General features: G+C 42.5%; 1 protein-coding gene and 2 non-coding genes across 13 annotated transcripts in view; 1 reads left to right on the top strand and 2 right to left on the bottom strand.

Annotated features, from left to right (window-relative positions):
• Positions 1–2,256: 2,256 nt before the first annotated feature.
• LOC115071973 lies at positions 2,257–2,420 on the bottom strand. The gene has a single exon (XR_003851040.1). It is a non-coding gene; the product is annotated as a U1 spliceosomal RNA (small nuclear RNA).
• Positions 2,421–6,601: 4,181 nt separating this feature from the next.
• Rad51c (RAD51 paralog C) overlaps positions 6,602–21,652 on the top strand; it is a 31,040-nt gene continuing 15,989 nt past the window's right edge. For 9 of the 11 annotated variants that reach the window (XR_003851029.1, XR_003851027.1, XR_003851028.1 and 6 more), the window contains exons 1-6: positions 6,602–6,796; positions 8,062–8,320; positions 9,350–9,516; positions 13,918–14,051; positions 17,807–17,827; positions 19,242–19,373. Coding sequence is in view for 8 of the 11 variants with exons in the window: in XM_017800495.2 (XP_017655984.1) it covers positions 6,679–6,796; positions 8,062–8,320; positions 9,350–9,516; positions 13,918–14,051; positions 17,807–17,827; positions 19,242–19,373 (831 nt within the window). In the remaining 3 variants the exon portion in view is untranslated. The remainder of the gene's footprint in view (positions 6,797–8,061; positions 8,321–9,349; positions 9,517–13,917; positions 14,052–17,806; positions 17,828–19,241; positions 19,374–21,652) is intronic. The other 2 variants (XM_008842680.2, XM_008842678.2) reach the window with 1 other exon arrangement.
• LOC115071972 lies at positions 12,438–12,572 on the bottom strand. Its single transcript, XR_003851039.1, has one exon. It is a non-coding gene; the product is annotated as a small nucleolar RNA SNORA17 (small nucleolar RNA).

The raw sequence follows: 21,652 nt of genomic DNA, 5'->3' as shown, positions 1-21,652 counted from the left end.
TTTTTTTTCCTTTTTTTGTTTTTTGAGACAGGGTCTCCCTGTAGCCCCAGATGTCCTGGAACTCACTATGTAGACCAGGCTGTCCTCCAACTCACAGAGATACCTGCCTCTGCCTCCAGAGTGCTGGGATTAAAGGCGTGTACCACCACACCTGGCTGGTCTCTGATTTCTTATCCCTACTTTTCCACCCTTAAACTTCATTGTAGCCAGGCGTGGCAGAGACAGGCAGATCTCTGTGAGTTCAAGGCCAGCCTGGTCTACATAGCGAGTTCCAGATTAGCTGGGGCTACAGGGAGACCGTTTCAAAAAGACCCCCTCCCCCCACAAAAACTTCATTGTATATATATTTTTATGTACCCTGCTTCAATTTATTTCTGAAAAAATGTGTTAAAACTGCCTTTCTTTGGAATAATAAAAATATCCTAAAATTTAAAAAAAAATGACCATGTCCAAATCTCTGCAAAAGAGAGACTCCAGCTCTGGGTAAGATGAGAGATAATAGGTCCAACTGGAAAGAACATGTGGTTCCAGAGGTGTATGTACTGGGGTCATCTACTAAACCCTAAATTTGTGAAAGTGCCAGTGTATATTACATATACCTAAAAATGTTTTACATATTATAATTACTGGTGCTGAGATGTGTTGCCCCCCACCCTTTTTTTTGAGACAGGGTCTCATATCCAGGCTGTCCTCAAACTGGCTATGTGGCAGAGAATGACCTTCTGCCACATGATGAACTTTCTGCCACTACCTCCGAAGAGCTGGAGTTACAGCCATGCACACCTATACCCAACTTGCTCATTATATTTTACAATTGAGGACTTTTTTTTTTTTTTATCTTTTTGAGGCAGGGTCTCTCTGTAGCCCCAGCTGGCCTGAAACTATGTAACTACATAGACCAGGCTGGCCATGAACTCACAGAGATCCGGCTGCCTCTCCCTCCCGAGTGATAGGATTAAACGCATGCATTGAGGATTTATCTTACATTCTACTGTTATTTGTTGCTTTTTCAGTGCTGGGATTTGAACCCATGGCCCTGAACCTGCTAGGCAAGTGCTCTACTACTGAGCCACAATCCTGCTCTGCCTTCCCTTTTAAATTTTATGGTTGACTAATTTTGACTCGGGGTCTAGTGCTCTATAGACCAGTCTGGCCTCAAACTTGTGATAATCCTCATGCTTCTGTATTCCAAATGATTATGAACTTGAAGTATCACACTGGGTCTGGTCTTTGTGTTTGTTTTGAGACAGAGATTTGCTATGAAACCCTGGCAGGCCAGGGCTCACTATGTAACCCAGCCTAGCCTCAAATTTCTGACAATCCTGTTTCCACTACCTCCCAAATGCTGGGATTACAGGTCTTTACCAGCATGTCAGACTTTGATCATTTAGTTTTGAACAAATTATAAGTACTAAGGTTATTATTTCTAATGATCAGCCAATTTACTTAAACTTTGAAGTGAATTTAGAGATCAAATTTCATTCAGCGCCAACAAAACACCAGGAACCTTGCAAACACTATAAACCTGAAAGATAGGTGTTTAGAGTGCTATAGGAGTAGGGTGGTGTAATGCATGCCTTTAATCCCTGCATGGGAGAGGTGGGGGGAACACTGCAGAGCTCAAGGTCAGCCTGGTCTACGATAGTGAGTTCCAGGCCAGCTGGGGCTACAGGAGAACCTTGTCTCAAAAAAAAAAAAAAAAAGGAGTGATACAGGGCAGACAAGAGGCCCCGTTATTGTCTGGCACCAACAGGCAACAACTCTGGGTATGTGCGCTCAGAGGCCAGAGGAAAGCACTTAAGTTACATGTAGTTATCAGCCCAAACTGGGTACTGGGAACCAAACTCAGGTCCTCCAGAAGAGTAACAAGTGCTCTTAACCACTGAACCATCCCACTAACCAACCCCTTTTTTGTTTTGTATTTTGTTTTTCAGACAGAATCTATGTAGCACTGGCTAGCCATAAAGTCACAGAGATCTGGGTGCTAGAATTAAAGGTGTTTGCCAGGATGCCTGGTAAGTTTTCAGCCTTTACTTTTGTTTTACTTGTTTGTACCCATGGCTACTTGTCTGCATCCACACAAATACAAGTATTTGAATTTTGATGAAACCAGAAGACCTAGAAATAAGAGTGACCAGGACTTTAAGTCCACGAAACCCCCCACAAGTCTTAAAGAGCTGTACACAGCACACTGTACTCTACTTCCTTCTTAGGGAAAGCTTAAAGACAAATTGCTTTTCTTAGAGACAAAATGACCAGGGGAGAGCGCGAACGCAGTCCCCCACTACCACAAATTATGCAGTCGAGTTTCCCGCATTTGGGGAAATCGCAGGGGTCAGCACACCCGGAGTGCAATGGATGAGCCTCACCCTGGGAAAACCACCTTCGTGATCATGGTATCTCCCCTGCCAGGTAAGTATGAGCTGTGATATTAGGTGGCCTTCACAACCTGGTATGTATAACACTACTTACATATGGTCTGAATTTAAACCCCCACTGAAAAACTCAATATAGTTATATAAAGTGACTTCAAATACCCAGAAACCCTTCTGAGGATTCAGTCTTTGAAATTTCCCCAAACTACACTCCGAAGTCCACAAGTATGGAAAATACAGCTTTTCCCAGTTTGCATCTGAATTCTCTATCTACATAGTACCGCCTCCTTGGTGACTCACTTCCCCCACTCAGAGGCCGCCCTCAGTCTCCTGCCAGAATGAATAAAAAGGAGGCGTTGGTTCAAGAGCCTATCAGTTTATGTTAAATTGCACTTTTTCTTTTGCAGCCTCCTTAGAACACTGTTAACATTTTCTCTCTTAAACACAGAAATCAGATGCATAGCTTTTAGTGTGAAATAACATTAATAGTAACAACAAAACAGTTACAACGACAGTAGCAGTGAGCATAATTTATATAGCTCCTACTATATGTCAGGCAGTTCTTTTTTTTTTACATATATATGATGACTAATTTCATCTTCACTGCCACTCTATGAGGTGTGCAAAAAGGTACAGAAAGGTTAGTTGCCAATATACACTATTTCTGGGCTGTTTTATGCCACTGGATGAATAAATTTTTTTTCTTTGGTCTTTTTGAGACAGGGTCTCCCTGCAGCCCCAGCTGTCCTGGAACTCACTATGTAGATCAGGCTGGCCTTGAACTCAGAGATCTGCCTGCTGCTACCTCCCAAGTGCTGGGATTAAAGGCATGTACCACCATGCCTGGCTTATTTATTATTTTTATTTTATGTGTGAGTGCTTTGTCTACATATATGTAAGCATACCATGTGTACAATGTCTGCAGAGGCCAGATGAGGGCACTGGATCTCCTGGAACTGGAGTTATGAATGGTTCTTAGCTGCCATGTAGGTGCTGGGCACTGAACTCAGGTCCTCTGAAAGAGCAGCCAGTTTTCTTAACTGCTGAGCCATCTCTCCAGGCCCTATTTATTTATTTTATTTTATTTATTTTTTGAGGCAGGGTCTCACTATGTAGCTCTGGTTGGCCTGAAATTTGATATGCAGGTCAGGCTGCCCTCAAATTTGAAACAATCTTTCTGTCTCAACCACTGAGTGCTGAAATTACAGATGTGAGTCATCATGCCCTGCCTCTGATATTTTTTTCCTGATAATTATTTTTGGGTATGATGTATGTATACATGTGTTCATGTGTAGGAATGCAAGTGTGCTTGGGCCATGGCACACAAGTTGAGGTCATAGAACAACCTCAAGTGTCTTCACCTTCCCCTTGAGAAAGTCTCTTTGTTGTTAGCCGCTGCATATGTCTGCCTTCCATCTCTATGCAGGAGTACTGAGATTACAGAAATGCTACAGTGCTCAGTTTATGTGTATCCTTCATATTCACACTTAGATCTTAATGCTGGCAGCAAGTGCTTTATTCATTGATCCATTTCCCCAGCTCTGATAATAATTTAAAAAGACAGACCTAAAGGGCCAGTGAAATGGGCCAATCTTGAGGACCTGAGTTTGATTTCTGGGAGCTACACAGTGGAAGGAAAGAACTGACTTCCCAAAAGTTGTCCTATGACCTCCACACATATGCTATGGTATGACTGCAACACATACACACACACTAAACGTAATTAAAAAGGGAACTGTGATAGATGCTACAACATATATGAATCTTGAAATAAACCAGTCACAGAAGAACAATTACTATATTACTCATTTGTATGAATTATCCATCCAGAAAACTCAAACTCATAAAACAAAATAGAATGGTCTTTGCCAGCTGGGCGTGGTGGCGCAGGCCTTTAATCCCAGCACTCAGGAGGCAGAGGCAGGTGGATCTCTGTGAGTTCAAGGCCAGCCTGGTCTACATAGTGAGTTCCAGGCCAACTGGGGCTACAGGGAAACCATCTTAAAAAAAAAATAATGGTCATTGCTGGGGATTGAGGAGCCATATTAAAAACTTCAACAGAGAATAATAAAAAGCATATAGATTTTTGTTTGTTTGTAGAATTGTGGATTGAACTAAAATCATCACAAATGCTAGGCAAACACTCTAACACTCTACCACTGAGACATATCCACAGGTCTTTCTATTTTTTTTGAGATAGGGTCTCGGCTGCCGGGGAGGGCCTTCTAGTCACTTTGTAGGCCTCAACCTCCTCAGTAGCTTGGATTACAGGTCTGTGCTATCACATCCAGGGAAGATAATAATTACATGAAAGGGAAGGGTCAGATGTTAACAGTACCTAATTGTTCAAGTACAGTCAACTAGTTTCTTAGCTCTGCTGCTGATGAAACAACATTCTAAAAAAAAAATCTCCCACTGTACTTAACCAAACTGAAGAGGGATTGCTACCTGTAAACAACCTCTTCTTTTCCTTGTTTTATTTCACTACCTCTTCTCACCCAAGAACCCAATTGCTTTATAAACATAAGCATGACTCCTCCCTAAGGATAACATTTATGTAATAACCACCAAGGGCCCCAAGCTAAGCAATGCAGTTAGTTACACAAACCATATTTCACCAGTCTTACCAAGCTTTCCCTGAGTTGCCAAATAAAATACACTGAAAATTCTCCTTTTCCGAGGAGAGGGGTAGAATCTGGAGATTGCTCAAGGCAGTAAAAGAGTTTGGGGTTTAAACTTTAGTTTCAAGAAAACTGCTTTGAGCTTTTATGTCCTTAATTCTCTTCATGGAGTGTCTCTGCATAATTGAAATGTGTGGGGATTGCTACTCTAACATGTTGCTTCCTTCTCTACTTGAGAGGTTCTGATTTGCTGTATTTCAGGTTTCTTTAAGCTGTGAAGAAAAATCAAAATTAAGAATCATTCCCAAGGGAGTGGTGAGATGGCTGGAGGGTAAAGGCCTTGTGGCCAAACCTGACAACCTGAGTTCAATCCCCGGACCCCACATGATTAAGAAGAGAACCAATTCTACTGGAATGGCTTTTGACCTCCACACAAGCACAGTGGTATGTGTAGACACACACACACACACACACACACACACACACACACAATAAATGTAATAAAAAATTTTCAAAATTGCCAAGCTGGGAATGGCAAGGTAGATCGGACTAAGTTCGAGGACAGCCTGGTCTACATAGGGAGTTCTGGGACAGTTAGAGCTACGGGGAGACCCTGTCACAAAAAAAAATCAAATAAGATTAAATTAATACACGACACCCAACACCGTTGTAAGGTGCAGATGGGTAACGTTGCGTACGCTAAAAACCCAAGAATTTAGGAGGCTGAGGCACAGTGAGACGCTGTCTCAAAAACATGCCTAACTAAAATACACGAACAAAGGAGGAAACAGGCCACTTCTGTAGATCAGCCTCCGTACTCTTCAAGCGACCCTTGTGGTTCACTTTGGAGCGGCCTCCCGGCCTTCCCCAAAGCCTGACTCCTGGAAGCCAGGACGCCCCCTGTGTTAACAGCCCCCTGCCCACTCTACACAAGAGTCCCGTCCCTCCCTCGGGGGGGCTCGAGGGGCCGAAGGTAGAAGACGACCCGGTCAAGGACTTGCTTACTTTTCCAGCTACTCCAAACGCAAAGCAGGCTGGTTACACACTAACGTTCTCAGAAAACTCCCGTGCACCGACTGGTCTCACCGCAAGGCACGAGTGGGTGCGCTCGAGCGCCAACAACTCCCCGCAAACCGCTCCCCTGGGGGTGGGGGGGCTGGCCCACAATCCCTTGCGAGGGCGGGAAAAGCACAGAAGGGGACGGGTGGCCAGAAGAGTCTAGAAGCCTAGGGGGGAGGCCATCATGCTCGTAGAAGAGCTTCCGGAGCTTGTCCCAGCACACTCATGACTGCCAGCAGTCGCCTACGGCTTCCTCCATCGAGATCACTCCTACTAATCCCTTTGAGGAATCCCCAGGGCCTACGCAAGGCAAGGCCATGTGGTGTGTGGGGCCCACTGGGCCTGGTCACCACCCTCGAACCCCCATCCGTTTTCTGCTGTCAAGATGTACACTGATTAAGAGAACCCCAAAACGTGACTCGGAAGAATCCCCCTGGAAACGCAACACTTAAGTGTAAGATCTGTGGCACTCCACAGCAGCAAAGCCTCGTCAGGCTAGGCCGCGAGCCCCGCCCCTTCCGCTTTACGTCCGACGTCACACGGCGTGCGGGGTCTGAGCCACCTGGGCTTTGGCTGCTTTGGGTCTGCGTCACCGCGTCCGTTCGTGTGCGAGGAGCTTTGAAATGCAGCGGGATTTAGCGAGTTTCTCGCTGTCTCCCGCTATTCGCGTGAAGCTGGTGTCGGCCGGCTTCCAGACAGCCGAGGACCTCATGGAGGTGAAGCCCTGCGAACTCAGCAGAGGTAATGGGCTCTGCCCGCCGCCCGCCTCCCACGTCCCGGCGCCAGCTCCGCCCTAAAGTGGTCTGTGCTTAGAACTTCGTGGAAAGTTATCCTCTTGTTTCTGTGCCAGTGTGTCCTGGACGCTTTGAGGACTGTCTCCTTTATGTTCAAAAGAACCGCTTAGACCAGGATGTCCAATATATAGATGAAAGAAACGATTGCTCATCTTGAGGAGGTTAAGTACCTTTTCATGATAACTGGGTTAGGAAATAGTGGATCTTGAGTTGCGAAACAGACAAGCCGTCTAATTTCCCCTGTCCCAGGATCCAAAGGGGTGGGAATTGAACTCGAGACATGAAGGATTAGAAGAGGATGGAGACATTTGAGAAAGGAAGTATATGCCCTTAGACCTGGAGAATGCCCTAGAGAGAAGACACCCCCTCTGTGATTTGCCGGAAACCCCAAACCTTTCCCCGAGCTCTTCAGATTACGTCAGTGGGAGCCACTGCATTTCTAGGTACAGCAGGGTGAAGCTGACTGTAGTCATACTCACCATGCCCGTAACTGCCTACATCTCTTGTTCACCAAAGAAGACAGAATCTTGAGTTTTTAAGTGCTGGGGATTTAATTTAGGGCTTTGCATATGCTAGTTAAGTACTCTAGCACTGAGCCACATCCCTGGCCCAATTTTAACTTTTTTTTGTGTGCGTGTGTGTGTGTGTGTGTGTTGTAACTGCATGTAAATACACTCATATCATGCAGTCCTTGCAGAGGCCAGAAGAAGGTGTCCCATCCCCAGGAACTAGAGTTAGGGACAATTGTTAGCCACCGTGTGAGTGCTGGGAACCAGACCTAGGTCCTTTGCAAGAGTAGCCAGTGCTCTTAACTCCTGAGCTCTCTTTCCAGCCCTCAATTTTAACTTTTTTTGGGGGTTTTTTGAGACAGGGTCTCCCTGTAGCCCCAGCTGTCCTGGAACTCACTATGTAGACCAGGCTGGCCTTGAACTCACAGAGATCCGCCTGCCTCAGCCTCCCCAGTGCTGGGATCAAAGGCATGGGCCACCATACCCAGCAATTTTAACTTTTAACAGGAGTGAAACTTATAGCTAGGACTGTAGCTCAGTAGTAGAGCATTTGCTTTGCATGCCCAAGGCCTTGGGTTTGATTCCCCAGCCCTACTGATAAATACATACATGTTAAAATTAATGAAGATAACTGTATCAATACATTACTGTAGTAATTGCTAATTTTTTAAAATCTCTAATAGCAATTTCTTCTTACTTTCAGAAGTTGGGATATCGAGAGAGGAAGCCTTAGAAACTCTACAAATCATAAGAAGAGACTGTCTCACACATAAACCAAAATATGCTGGTACATCTGAGTCGGGAAAGAAGTACACAGCACTGGAACTTCTTGAGCAGGAGCATACCCAGGGCTTCATAATCACCTTCTGTTCAGCACTAGATAATATTCTTGGGGGTGGAATACCCTTAATGAAAACGACAGAAATTTGTGGTGTACCAGGTGTTGGAAAAACACAATTATGGTAAAATAGGATGTTCTCTACTTAAGAGTGGGCTTAGTTATTTTATGTAACTAATAGAATATTTTGCTGTGGGTTGGAGTTAGGAAACCAAAAAGTGTGTTTGTGCTGTTATTTTGTGTATATGTGCATCACACAAAACTCAGCTCACCATTTATATTCAGTACTCCATGATAAATTGATAGAGTGATTTTTTTTTAAATCAAAGATGTTCCTTTTGTAATATAGTGTAATCACTAGAGTAAACAGCACTCTTCTAAGTCATTCACTTCTGAGAATATATTTGAATGCCAAATGCCTGAAAGTTGGTTTATGTATAATAGAGTTCTTGGCATACTTTTATAATCTCAGGATACTGAGGCAGGATTGGTAGGAGTTGAAGGCCAGCCTGGGCTGTATAGCAGGTGCTAATGTATAGTAAGACTCTGTCTCAAAAAAATGTGTGTATGGGGGGTATGCCCACCTGGGTGTGGTGGTATACTTGTATAATTCCAGCACTGAGGATAGGGATGGAGTCTGAGGCAGAAGGATGGAGAGTCCACCCTGGGCCACATTGCAAGACTGTCTCAAAAAGAAAGAATGAGAGGAAAAGGAATTCAAAAATAAGTAAGAAAAAGAAAGCATTCAATCCCCAGAAGCCTAGAAAAAAATAGTAATTTTATAGAACACACTAATCCAGGTATCTCTTGATTCATAGGTATCTAGAGCTATGAAGAGTTAGCTACCTCTATTCCTTGGGGAGTTTTTTTTTTTTTTTTTTTTTGGTTTTTTTTGAAAGGGGCCCCCTGTAGCCCCAGCTGTCCTGGAACCCACTATGTAGACCAGGCTGGCCTTGAACTCACAGAGATCAGCCTGCCTCCCAAGTGCTGGGATTAAAGGCATGCGCCACCACGCCCGGCCTTGGGGAATATTTTTATAGTTAGAAAACTTAGTGGTCTAACTGCCCGTTATTTGTAGTTTGAAAAATAGTGTCTTGATGATCACGATAATAGTCATAATAATGATTTGTTCATTTGACTCATTTCTGGACAGTTTGCAGTTGGCAGTAGATGTGCAGATTCCAGAATGTTTTGGAGGAGTGGCAGGTGAAGCAGTGTTTATTGACACAGAGGGAAGTTTTATGGTTGACAGAGTGGTAGACCTTGCTACTGCCTGCATTCAGCACCTTCATCTTATAGCAGGAACGGACAAGGAAGAAGGTAAGTTAACAGTGATTCTCTTTTTCTGTATAAGAAAGGCTATTTTTTAAAAAAAGCTCTGTGCGATGGCACACACCTTTAATCCTAGCACTTGGGAGGCGGAGCCAGGTAGATCTTTGTGAGATAGAGGCCAGCCTGATATACATAGCAAGTTCCCAGACCAGCTGGGAATATAAGGTGACCCTGTCTCAAAAAAGCCAGAAAAAAGCAATTTTTATTTGTGCTCATCTCAAACCCCAGTAAGAGACTGTCCCAAACTTGAAGCTTAATGACTAAGCAGTGTACTAGTGTTAAACTCTGACATCTCTGTTTGCAGAATGATGTACAATACTCTTTGTGTAACTCAGGCTGTCTGTGATCCTTCTACACAGTCTCCCAAATGCTGGGATGTCAGGTATGTGTCACCACACCTAATGCAGCATCCATTTTCTTTTATAAGTAATTGAAAAGGTAAGGACTTCGGGTCATCAGGATGACTCAGTGATTAAAGGCATTTGCCACCAAGACAGACAATGTGAATTTGATCCCCAGAACCCACACGATAGAAGGAGAGAACTATTCCTGCAAGTTGTTCTCAGACCTCCACATGTGCACCATGGTATTTGCATATAGAAACATATAAAATAAGCATATATAAAATACTAACATGCTAATATCTTTTTAAAAATATCTTATTTGTAAAAATATTTTTATTTATTTTATGTGTATGCCTGCCTGTGTATAAGTGCATTCATGCCATGTAGTGCCCATAGAAGTCAGAAGAGGGCGTTGGATCCTCTGCAACAAATCTTTTGTCCATGTCTTACCCATGTCATAATGTTTACTTGTAATAAATGACTTAAAACCTTGCTGTACATACTGTAGATACACTGAAGCACTGGGATATAGAGGGTTTTTAAAAATACGTAAGTTTTTTTTAATTAAAAAAATTATTGTGGGTACTGGAATTCGAACCCCGGTCTTTTGCAAGAACAGTCAGTTCTCTCAATTGCTGAGCCATCTGGCCAGCACCAAGATTTATTTATTTGTTAAATTTATGTGTATATATGTGTGCCTGTTTGAGTTGATGTCTACCATGTGTGCAGGTGCCTGAGAAGGCCAGGGGGCATTGGATCCACTGGAACAGATGGTTGTAAGCAGCCTCAAGTGAGTGCTGGGAACAGCCCCAGCCCTCTGCAAGGGCAGTAAGCACTCTTAACTGCCGAGCCTCCTCTCAGCCTTGATTCTGAACACACAACACATGAACTTTGAACTGCCATGCCATGTCATACAACATGAATAAACGCTGCCTGAAACACCTATGCTCAGATTCAAGACTGTTGAATGTTATGAATTGCAGTTTTTTTCACTGCAATTCATACAAAGTTTTCTGGTTTTATAGAAACATAATGATTTAATTATGTAATTTTTCAACAAGTATCAAATTAGTGTGTCTTTTCATTGTACTCTGTTAGGATGCTTGATTTAAAAAATTGTGTTTTAGTTGCTGACTTGAGTTTCATTGAAAAAAAATCATTAAATTTTGGCTTAGGCTTAGGACAGAATTTCCAACAATTTCTGTAATGACCCTAAACATATTATATCCATTTGTACTGTTTATTTATGCAAAGTGATGTTCTCAGCATTGATTAGTATAAAATCAAAATATTGGTGAACTCTGAAGACATTGAAGAAGTTCTATGTCCCACAGCATCAAATATTCAGCCAAAATTTAATTTTTTTTTCACCTTTTAAGAATAAACAGGTTTATTTGGGTCATTTGATACAGTACTCGCAGTCAGTTTTGCCTCTTAAGTAATTATCACTGCTAAGACCACATCTCACATTGGCAGCATGGAATCTCTAGGTACCACCATCATAGGTCATCACAGGCTCACCACACCCTCTAGTCAAACCCAAGTCAATCCAAATAAGATTGACAATTCAGGACCTGAGCTACTAGGATGAGACAGCCTGGAACCCCCATGCCCCCCAAAAGAAGAAAGCTATGTGGGCAGCTCAGCAGTGCCTTGGCCAGGTAACAGTGGCCACACCCATGAGGCCCATGGTCTGGAGCTGTATCTGCACTTGTCCAGATCAGCCACAGGATGGAGCTGTGCCTTGTTTTTGCTGGTTTCTTGATCTTAACGGGGCCATGACTGGCTCTTCAGCCCAAGGCACACAGCACAGGCCGCTGCAGTTACCCACCTTCCCTTGCACTTTAGCATGTCTCCTTGGTATATTCATTGTCAGCATCATGAGGGCTGAACACAGGACTGCACTCATGCAACAGCTGTTTTGATTAGCATAAAACCACAGGGATGCTGGGTAGAGGAATGACTCACTCTCAGAGCCAGACAGCATAATACCTTACCTCACACTTTACTGCTTGGTATTTTTGATCTGTGGCTGACCATGGGTAACTGAACCAGCGGAAAGTGGAATCTCTGATGAATGGTGAACCACTGCACCCCAGAGGCCGGCCAGTTGCACTGTTAAGGATGGAGATTGGGGTCTCACACAGGCTAGGCCAGTTTGAGAAAGCAGTGTACTGGAGAAACCCAGACCATGGACAGCACCCTGGAAGCCCCTGTTAGCTGGATTAATGGGGACACATAGGCAGCTGCCTCACATTCTGGGCATAGCTGGCTAAGCACTGCAAATTATTAGATACAATTCCACTTATGGCCTGAAAGGAAGGCTTTAGTGTCACCACTGTTTTTACTTTTTTGGCCAGGATTGAGGGATGTGCTACTATGCCCTGCTGCTCCCCCCCCCGGCCCCCCAGGACCTTCTAAAGGTTACTGGTTTTGGTCTCCAACAAGTCAATTTAACAAAAACTCCTTTTCTGTGCAACAGCTGCCTGCTGGGAACATGTAGGGGCAACAGATAACTTGGGCCAGCCAACTGGGAGAAGGGTGGTCCCACAGCGCAGCTTAGGGACTATCAGGCTACTGATCATTCAGATGTTCACTGGTAAGAACATAGCATAGACATAGCCTCTCTCCTCTCTGCCACCTACTGACACACATGTGACATGGCAGCCATACCTCAAAATTTAATTCTTAATATAAAAATGAACAAGTATATCCATCTCATTAGTATGCAAATTTGCTTTAGATGCTAATGAGTAACAAAAAGTATGTGGAGCAAAAAATTGTCTTAAAATTATGATTATCAGTAAAAAAATATTATTTTTTTTGTGTGTGTGTATTTCCTGCGTGTAAGTAAGTGCACCCGTGTCATACTATGCCTGAGAGGACAGAAGAAGCTGTCAGATCCCCTAGAACTGGAGTTACAGACAGTTGTTAGCTGCCATGTGGGTGCTGGGATTCGAACCCGGGCCTTCTGCAAGAACACAGTGTTCTTAACTGCTGAGCCATCTCTCCAGCCCCTTGTTATTTTTAATTATTTGTGTGTGTTTGTCTTTGTTTGGGTTTGTGCAAACTGAGTATAATGCTGGAGTTACAGGCAGTTGTCAGCTGCCCAAATAGATGCTAGGAATCAAACTCTGATGCTATGGAAGAGCAATATGTGCTTTTAACCACTAAGCCATCTCTTCAGCCCTTAAATACACTTTAAAATATAATAATTAATTAGTTTCTCTCTCTTTTTTTTTTTTCTTTTATTCTTTTTGAGACATGGTCTCCCTGTAGCCCCAGCTGGCCTGGAACTCACAGAGATTAGCCTACCTCTGCTCTCAAGTGCTGAGATTAAAGGTGTGGTGGCTAAGATTTTATATTACTATTTATACTCAACACCAAATTACAGTATTAAAGGGAAAAAAGACTTCATTATAGCATTTTTCTTCTGAGTTCTTAATTTGTAGCCTTTAAAAAAACAAGATATGGGTGTGGAGAGATGGCTCAGTGGATAAGAGCACTGCGCTTGCAGAGGATCCGGGTTCGATTCTCAGCACCCACATGGCGGCTACAAACCATCCTTAACTCCAGTTCCAGGGGAATCCGAAGCCCTCTTCTGACCCCTGCAGCATTGCACAACATGGGTGCACTCACATACATGCAGGCAATACACTCATACACATAAAATAAAAAATATTAAAAAAAGAGAACCTTCCATTATGTTACTTCTGTTCAATGGAAGTCAATATTTGGAAATATGAAAAGAGACAGAATTGTGAGTAAACAATTTCTAGATTGCCTGCAATTTCTAGATTGCAGAGGACCTAGGTTTGGTTCCCAGCACCCACATGGTGGCTAATAACCATGTGTAATTCCAGTTCAAGGAAGCCAACATTCTCTTCTGGCCTCCAGAGGTGCTGCATGCAGTAGTGCACATACATAGATGCAGACAAAACACTCATACACAGCAAATAAATACATCTTAAAAATATCTGTAATGTTTAGCATATTAGAACAAGTAAAACTTCCTATTTTAAGATTGCTTTGTTGTTTGTTTCAGAACATCAGAAAGCCTTGGAGGATTTTACTCTTGAAAATATTCTTTCCCATATTTATTATTTTCGTTGCCATGATTACACCGAGCTACTGGCACAAGTTTATCTCCTTCCAGATTTCCTTTCAGATCATTCAAAGGTATGGACCATGCTACTGAAATATCTTACTAGATGTCTTTGGAGGTGTTTAATAAACAGGAAAATAACTAAACAGTAGAGTAACATAGAATTAAACTTCAAGACTGTTCAAAAAGTCTCTTCTTCCTCTGGCCTACAATTTATTATACTTATTTTGCATATTTATGCATATACTACTCAAATTTCAAAATACTATATGTGCATATGTGGGTTTTTTTGTTTTCGTTTTGTGACAGACAGGGTCTCACTATGTAGCTAGACTTTGATACGTAGACCAGGCTGACCTGGAACTCACAGAGCTGTATCTGCCTCTGAGTGCTGGGATTAAAAGTGTGCAGCACCATACCCAGCTGTGTGTGTAATCTGTTGATCCTAAATGTGTAACTCCATTTCTGTACTCTATTCATACTCTTTTTTTTTTTTTTTTTTGAGACAGGGTCTCCCATTAGCCCCAGCTGGCTTGGGACTCACTGTGTAGACCAGGCTGGACTCAAACTCACAGAGATCGCCTGCCTCTGCCTCTGCCTCTGCCTCTGCCTCCCGAGTGCTGGGATTAAAGGCATGCACCACCACACTCGGCTATCACATTGATTTTTATATTTTTTTGTTTGTTTTGTTTGAGGTAGGGTGTTTTTGAGACAGGGTCTCCCTGTAGTGGGGCTGGCTTGGAACTCACTATGTAGACCAGGCTGGCCTCAAACTCACAGAGATCCACCTACCTCTGCCTTGGAGTGCTGGGATTAAAGGTATGCACCACCACGCCAGACTTGAGGTTGGGCCTAATGCTGTTCAGGGTGGCCTTGAATTCTCTAGTTTAACCAGGATTGAATTCAAAATCTTGGCTTTCACTTCATATAAGTTCTGGATTGCAGTCATGTGCTGCCATACCCTGCCTGTTTGTTTCATTCCCCATCTCCTCCTCCCCTCTCCCCTCTCCCCACTTCCCCCTCTCTTCCCCTTCCCCCTTCCCCTCTTTGGTTACCATAACTTTGTATGACATTTTGAAAGCAGGAGGCAAGAGTCTTCTAACTTTGTTCTTTTTCAAAATTATTGTGTATGTTTGGGGTCCGTAGAAATTCCATATTAATCTGAGGATTGCCTTATCTTATTTCTGCAGAAAGGAAGTTGGAATTCTGATAAAACTGAATTGCATCTGAAGATTGAGTGTATTCCCATCTTAATATTAAATTCTCTAAGCCACATATATAGCATGTCTTTCTATTCATTTATGTCTTTAAATTCTTTCAATAATGTTTTATAGTTTTCTGTGTATGGCATTCCTAAATATATTATTCTGTTTGATGCTATTGCAAATGGAATTTTATTTTTTTATTACATCAAAAAATAATGGAAGTCAAAGGATAATTTGTTCCCCCAAATTTATGTTCTTGCATACAAAATTAACCCATTTGATTTTTTACCTGGCTCCAGTACTTTTTTTCTTTTTAAAAAAAATTTTTTTTTTCAGGTCAGATTTGTTTCTTCGATGATGAGTTGCCAAATGACTGAGATTGGGTTTTTTTGGGTTTTTTTTTGTCTCTTTGAGACAGAGTCTCCCTGTAGCCTCAGCTGACCTGGAACTTACTATGTATACCAGGCTGGCCTTGAACTCACAGAGATCCACCTACCTCTGCCTCCCTAGTGCTGGGACTAAAGGTGTGGGCCGCCATACCCAGCAAAATTTTTAATTTGGGTGTAGTGGTGCCTGCCTTTAATCCCAGCACTCGGGATGCAGAGGCAGGTGGATCTCTGTGAGTTGAGGCCAGCCTTGTCTCCATAGCGAATCCAGGCCTATGACTATGGGGAGACCCTGTCTCAAAAAGACCAAAAAAACTTTATTATTTTTATTTTATATATAAGTATGTTGCCTGCATGTGGGGAGGTGCACCCATGTTGTGTAGTGCCCGAGAAGGTCAGAAGAGAGTGTCGGATCCTCTAAAACTGGAATTACAGATGTTGTTAGCCTCCATGTGGGTGCTGGGAATCGAACCTAAATGTGTAACTTTATTTCTGTACTCTACTCAGCCACTACTCTTAACCACTGAGCCATCTTTCCAGCCCCTGACTTCAACATTTAAAATGACTATCATTACTTCTTAAATTTGGGCTAGTGTTTCTAAGCAGAGAAACGCTGCTATGTTCCTTGTAAAGAAAACAGATGGGGCCTAGAGAGATGGCTCAGTGGTTAAGAGCACTGGCTGCTCTTACAGAGAACCTGGGTTGGATTCCCAACACCCACTTGGCAGCTAACAATGGTCTGTAACTCCAGTTCTAGGGGATCCAGTGCTTCTTTTTGCCCTCCTCAGGCATTGCACAACACAGGTGCACTTACACGCATACAGGCAATACACTCATGCATATAAAAAAAAAAAAAAGCCAGATGTGGGGTACATACCTTCAGTCCCAGCACTTGGGAGGCAGAGGCAGGCAGATCTCTGTGAGTTAACGGCCCGCCTGGTCTACATAGTTCCAGGACAGCTGGAGCTACAGGGAGACCCTGTCTCAAAAAGACCAAAAAGAAAGAAAAAGGGGTGGGGGGAAATACTTGAGTTAGATGAGATCTGTGAGTTATTGGCTGTCCATTCAGTGTTATCAAAATATACTAAATGTTCTTAAATAGAAATATACATAAAAATGGGGGCTGGAGAGGGGTCAGCAGTTAAGAACAGTGGTTGTCACCTACATGGCAGCTAACAACTGTCCATAACTCCGGTTGCAGGGGATCTGACAGCCTCTTCTGTCCTCAAGGGCATTGCATGACACGGGTGCACTTACCTACATGAGGCAATACACACATACACATAAAATAAAAATTAAATAATAAAAAAGAAATATACATAAAATAAGGATATGTACAGATCACTTGATGGAAGTATGACCAGAGTTTCATAAAATTGTGTTCCTGTATTTTCCTTCAGACCAGTGGTTCAGTGTTCACCAATTCAGTGTGGGTGGTAGTTTTATGGAACATAGCTACCCTGTGTTACAAGAATTAGGTTTATGAAGGCCTGGGCATGGTGGCACATACCTTTAATCCCTGCAGTTGGGAGGCAGATGTAGGTGGATCTCTGAGATTGAAGGCAGCCTGGTATACATAGTACATAGTGAGTTCCAGGCCAGCTGGGGCTACGGGGACACCATGACTCAAACAGACCAAAAAAAAAAAAAAAAAAAAATTTAGCTTTATTATGTCAGCTGGGGGTTTTTCCTTGCTTTGTTTGATTTTGGAGACAATGTCTCGCTGTGTAGCCCAGAACTTGGCTATATGGTGCTCAGACTGACCTCAGTCTCAGCAGCCCTCCTGTGTCAGCCTCCTAAGTAATGGATTTCATTTGTTTTACTATATAATTTTTTAGTAGTTGTATTGGGATTACTAGTACCATCTTTTTGTTTTGTTTTAGTTTTGTTGTTGTTTTTGAGACATGGTCTTCCCATAGCCCCAGCTGGCCTGGGACTCACTAGGTAGACCAGATTGGCCTCTATCTCACAGAGGTCTGCCTTCCTCTGCCTCCCCAGTACAGGCTTTAAAGGCATGTACCACCACACCCAGCCACTATCAACATCTTATTTAGTAGGCCTCCAAGTTTGGATTCTATATAGTTCCATTTAACCCTCCATTTATGGCATTGTTAAGAATTACATCTTTATATATTCTGTGCCTGTCAATGTAATTTTTTATCTAATTAATTGTCTTTTAAATAATAAAAGGGGTTACAAACTAAAATTATATTAAAATGTTTCTGTATTTTTTTCTAGTGGGGAGCATTGAGACACAGGGTATGTAGTCAGAGCTGATGTTGAATTGTAATTCAGGCTGGCTTTGAATTTACAAGGTGAAATTAACATACTAAATTTGTTTTATCTATGTATGTATATATACTATTAATTGTTACTAATTTGTTTTTGTTTTGAGATAAGATCTCACTGTGTAGTCTGGACTGGTCTAAAACTTGCTAGATAAACCAGGCTGGCCTTGAACTCACTCCACCTGCCTCCGCCTCCCAAGTGGTAAAATTAAAGGAGTGTGCCACTATACCCAGCTATTTTATTTTTTGAGACAGTCTTAACCTGTAGTCCAGTCTAGCTTCCTGATTGCTATGATTACTACCATGTTCCATTGTGCCCAACTCAAAAATCCATAGTTTCAGCTGGGTGTGATGGCACATGCCTTTAATCCCAGCACTCAGGAGACAGAAGTAGGCAGATCTCTTGAGTTCCAGGCCAGCCTTATCTATATAGTGAGTTCCTGGTCAGCTGGGGCTACTGGGAGAGCCTGTCTCAAAAAGACCAAGGGAAAAAAAAAATTCATTGTTTTAAAATGCATGATTATAGCTAGAAATGGTGATACGTGCGAGTGATCCTAAATGGTTTTTCTAGTTCACATCCTCTTAGGTAGTGTGTAGGCGATTTAGTTCCTCTACATCTTACCAATATACTATTTCAGGGCTGGAGAGATGGCTCAGCTCACTGGTTCTTGCAGAAGACCCAGGTTCGAATCCCAGCACCTACATGGCAGCTAACAACTGTCCATAACTCCAGTCCCAGGGGATCTGACAAGCCTCTTCTGACCTCCGCCGGCATTGCACGACAGGGGTGCACTTACCTACATGCAGGCAATACATGCATACACATAAAATAAAATAAAAAAATAAAGCTTAATTTAAAAAAAACTATTTCATAGTGGTGTAACAATATCTTACTAGGATTTTAATTTGCATTGCCAATAATGTTGACCATTTTCTTATTTTATTTATTATACAATCTTAACTATAATACTCTATTTATTTATTTATTTATTTATATGAGTGTCTTGCCTTCATGTATGTAAGTGTACCCTTCCCATGGAGGCAAGAAGAAGGAGTTGGATCCCCCAAAGATACAGATGGTTATGAGCTGCCATGGGAACCGAACCCAAGTCCTCTGCAATAGAAGCCAGTACTGTTAACCACTGAGCCATCTCTCTAGTCCCCTGCCTCCTTTTTTTGAGGTAAAGTCTTATAGTAACTCAGAATCCTCCTGCCCTTGCCTCCTGAGTGCTGAGATTACAAGTATATACCACCCTGCCAGTTTTTTTGTTTTTAAGTCCTTGACTTTCAGGTTTATTTCTGTAATGGAATATGCTTTTTGGATGCCATTTTTATAATGGTACGTATAACACCAAACCTAATTTCATTCTCTTTTCTGTGTTTAGGTTCGACTAGTGATAATAGACAGCATCGCTTTTCCTTTTCGTCATGACCTTGATGATCTGTCCCTTCGTACTCGATTACTAAATGGACTAGCTCAACAAATGATCAGCCTTGCAAATAATCACAGATTAGCTGTAAGTATTACTGGTCAAGAGAGTAGACTGTATGAAATATTAATGTCTAAAAGTACCATAATATGAGCCAGGCATAGTAGCACATGCCTTTAATCCCAGCACTGGGGAAGCAGAGGCAGGCTGATATCTGTGAGTTCGAGGCCAGTCTGGTCTACATAGTGAGTTCTAGACCAGTTTAGGTCTACAAAGGGACCCTGTCTTAAGAAATAAATAAATAAAAATTAAAAACAGCAAAGTGGATTTTGCCTGACTAAAAGACAATACATACACATGATTTTTAGGTTCATGATTATTTTTGTTACTTGTTTGGGACAGGGTCTCGATAAATACCCTGGAATTTAATATCTGTCCCAGCCTGGCCATGAATTTTTCATCTTCCTACCTCCAGTCTCTTGAGTACTGGGATTATAGGCATTTGCCATCATACACAGTTGAATCGAGACGTTTTGTGATAAAACCAGGGTTTTGTTTTTGTTTTTTGTCTTTTTTGAGACAAGGTCTCCTTGTAGCCCCAGGTGTCCTGGAACTCACTATGTAGACCAGGTTGGCCTCGAACTCACAAAGATCCGCCTGCCTCTGCCTCCCAAGTGCTGGCATCAAAGGTGTGCGCCACCATGCCCAGCAAAACCAGGATTTTTTGAGATTAGACCGAGAGCTTCCTGCATGTAGGCAGATGCTCTTCCACTGAGCTACTGCTTGGACCCTTAAGCCATTTCTTCCAGATTTGACAAGTGAGAAGAGAGGTAAATATGAACTCCACAGTACAGAGATGGTTGTTTGCCGTTACTTCCCACTCTGCAACCACAACCTACCATTGGCTAAAAATAACTCTTCCAGGGCCAGAAATGGAAGATGAAACTGCTCTTACTTGATTTTTTTTTAAGCCTTGATTAAGGAGATGGTTAGCATTTACCTGTCATAAGCAAAACTAAAGAACTCTATCTAAAATTTAAAGCATCCACATATTTTGAGTAGATCTTTTGCTATATTCTTAAATTATATTTTAATTTTTCTTCTTTGTGTGTTTGTGTATGTGTCTGTGTTTGTGGGCATGAATACGACAGTGCTTGTGTGGAGGGAAGTCAGAGGACAACCTACATCATGTGGTCCTATGGGTCAAACTCAGGTCGTCAGACTTGGTAGCAAGTGTCTTTACCCACTGAGCCATCTCACTGGCCTTTTTGCCAAAACACAGTGCTCTTTCCTTGAATTATTTCTTGTCATTAATTGCAATTTAGCATTGATAATAATGGTATCAGTGAAGATCCTCCAGTAGAGGGCACTCAAGACAAATAGGTTGCCTAGTTGCATAAGTTTCTTAGGTTTTGGTAGGGTGATTTTTTGTTTTTGTTTTTGTTTTGTTGTGATGGTAGGGATGGCAGTGGTGGTGGATCAGACTCAGGAGTTCAGGCATATGAAACAAGCACTTTACCACTGAGCAACATCCCCACCCTATTTTAATTTAGCTTTTTTCATTGTTTTTAAAAATACTGTATTTATTGGGCCTGGAGAGATGGCTCAGTGGATAAAAACACTGGCTGTTCTTGGAGAAGACCTGGGTTCGGAGCCCAGCACCCACATTGCAGTCAGTATCTATCCACAACTCCAGTTCCAAGGGATCCAATAGCCTCTTCTGTCCTCTGTGAGCATTGCACTTACCTACATGCAGGCAATATACACATAGACTTAAAAAAAAAAAAACACCCTTTTCTGACCTCCTGAGGCATTGCACACACGTGGTGAACTTACATACGTGCAGGCAATACACTTACACACATAAAATAAAATACATATTTTTTAAAATGCACTTCAGCTGAGCATGGTGGTATACGCCTTTAATCCCAGCAGTCAGGAGACAGGCACGCAGATCTCTATGAAGTCAAGGTCAGCTTGATCTGCATAATGAATGCCAAGCCAGCTGTAGCTGTTGGGAGACCCTTGTCTCAAAAAAAAAAAAAAAAAAAAAGATGGCTCAGCATAAGAGCACTTACTGGCTGCTCTCGCAGAGCTCCTAGTACCCATAGTCAGTCGTAACTCCTCCTTGGCCTTGTATGCATACGGTACACAGACATACATGCAAGCAAAACACTTATACACATAGAATAGAATTCAGTCTTTTTGTTTCGCCGGGCATGGTGGCACACGCCTTTAATCCCAGCACTTGGGAGGCAGAGGCAGGCGGATCTCTGTGAGTTCAAGGCCAGCCTGGTCTACATAGTGAGTTCCAGGACAGCTGGGACTACAGGGGAGACCCTGTCTCAAAAAAAAAAAAGGGATTG

Source organism: Nannospalax galili, unplaced genomic scaffold (assembly GCF_000622305.1).
Source record: "Nannospalax galili isolate Female #2095 unplaced genomic scaffold, S.galili_v1.0 scaffold879, whole genome shotgun sequence".
NCBI lineage: Eukaryota > Metazoa > Chordata > Mammalia > Rodentia > Spalacidae > Nannospalax > Nannospalax galili.
This window is presented reverse-complemented; position numbering and strand designations above follow the sequence as displayed.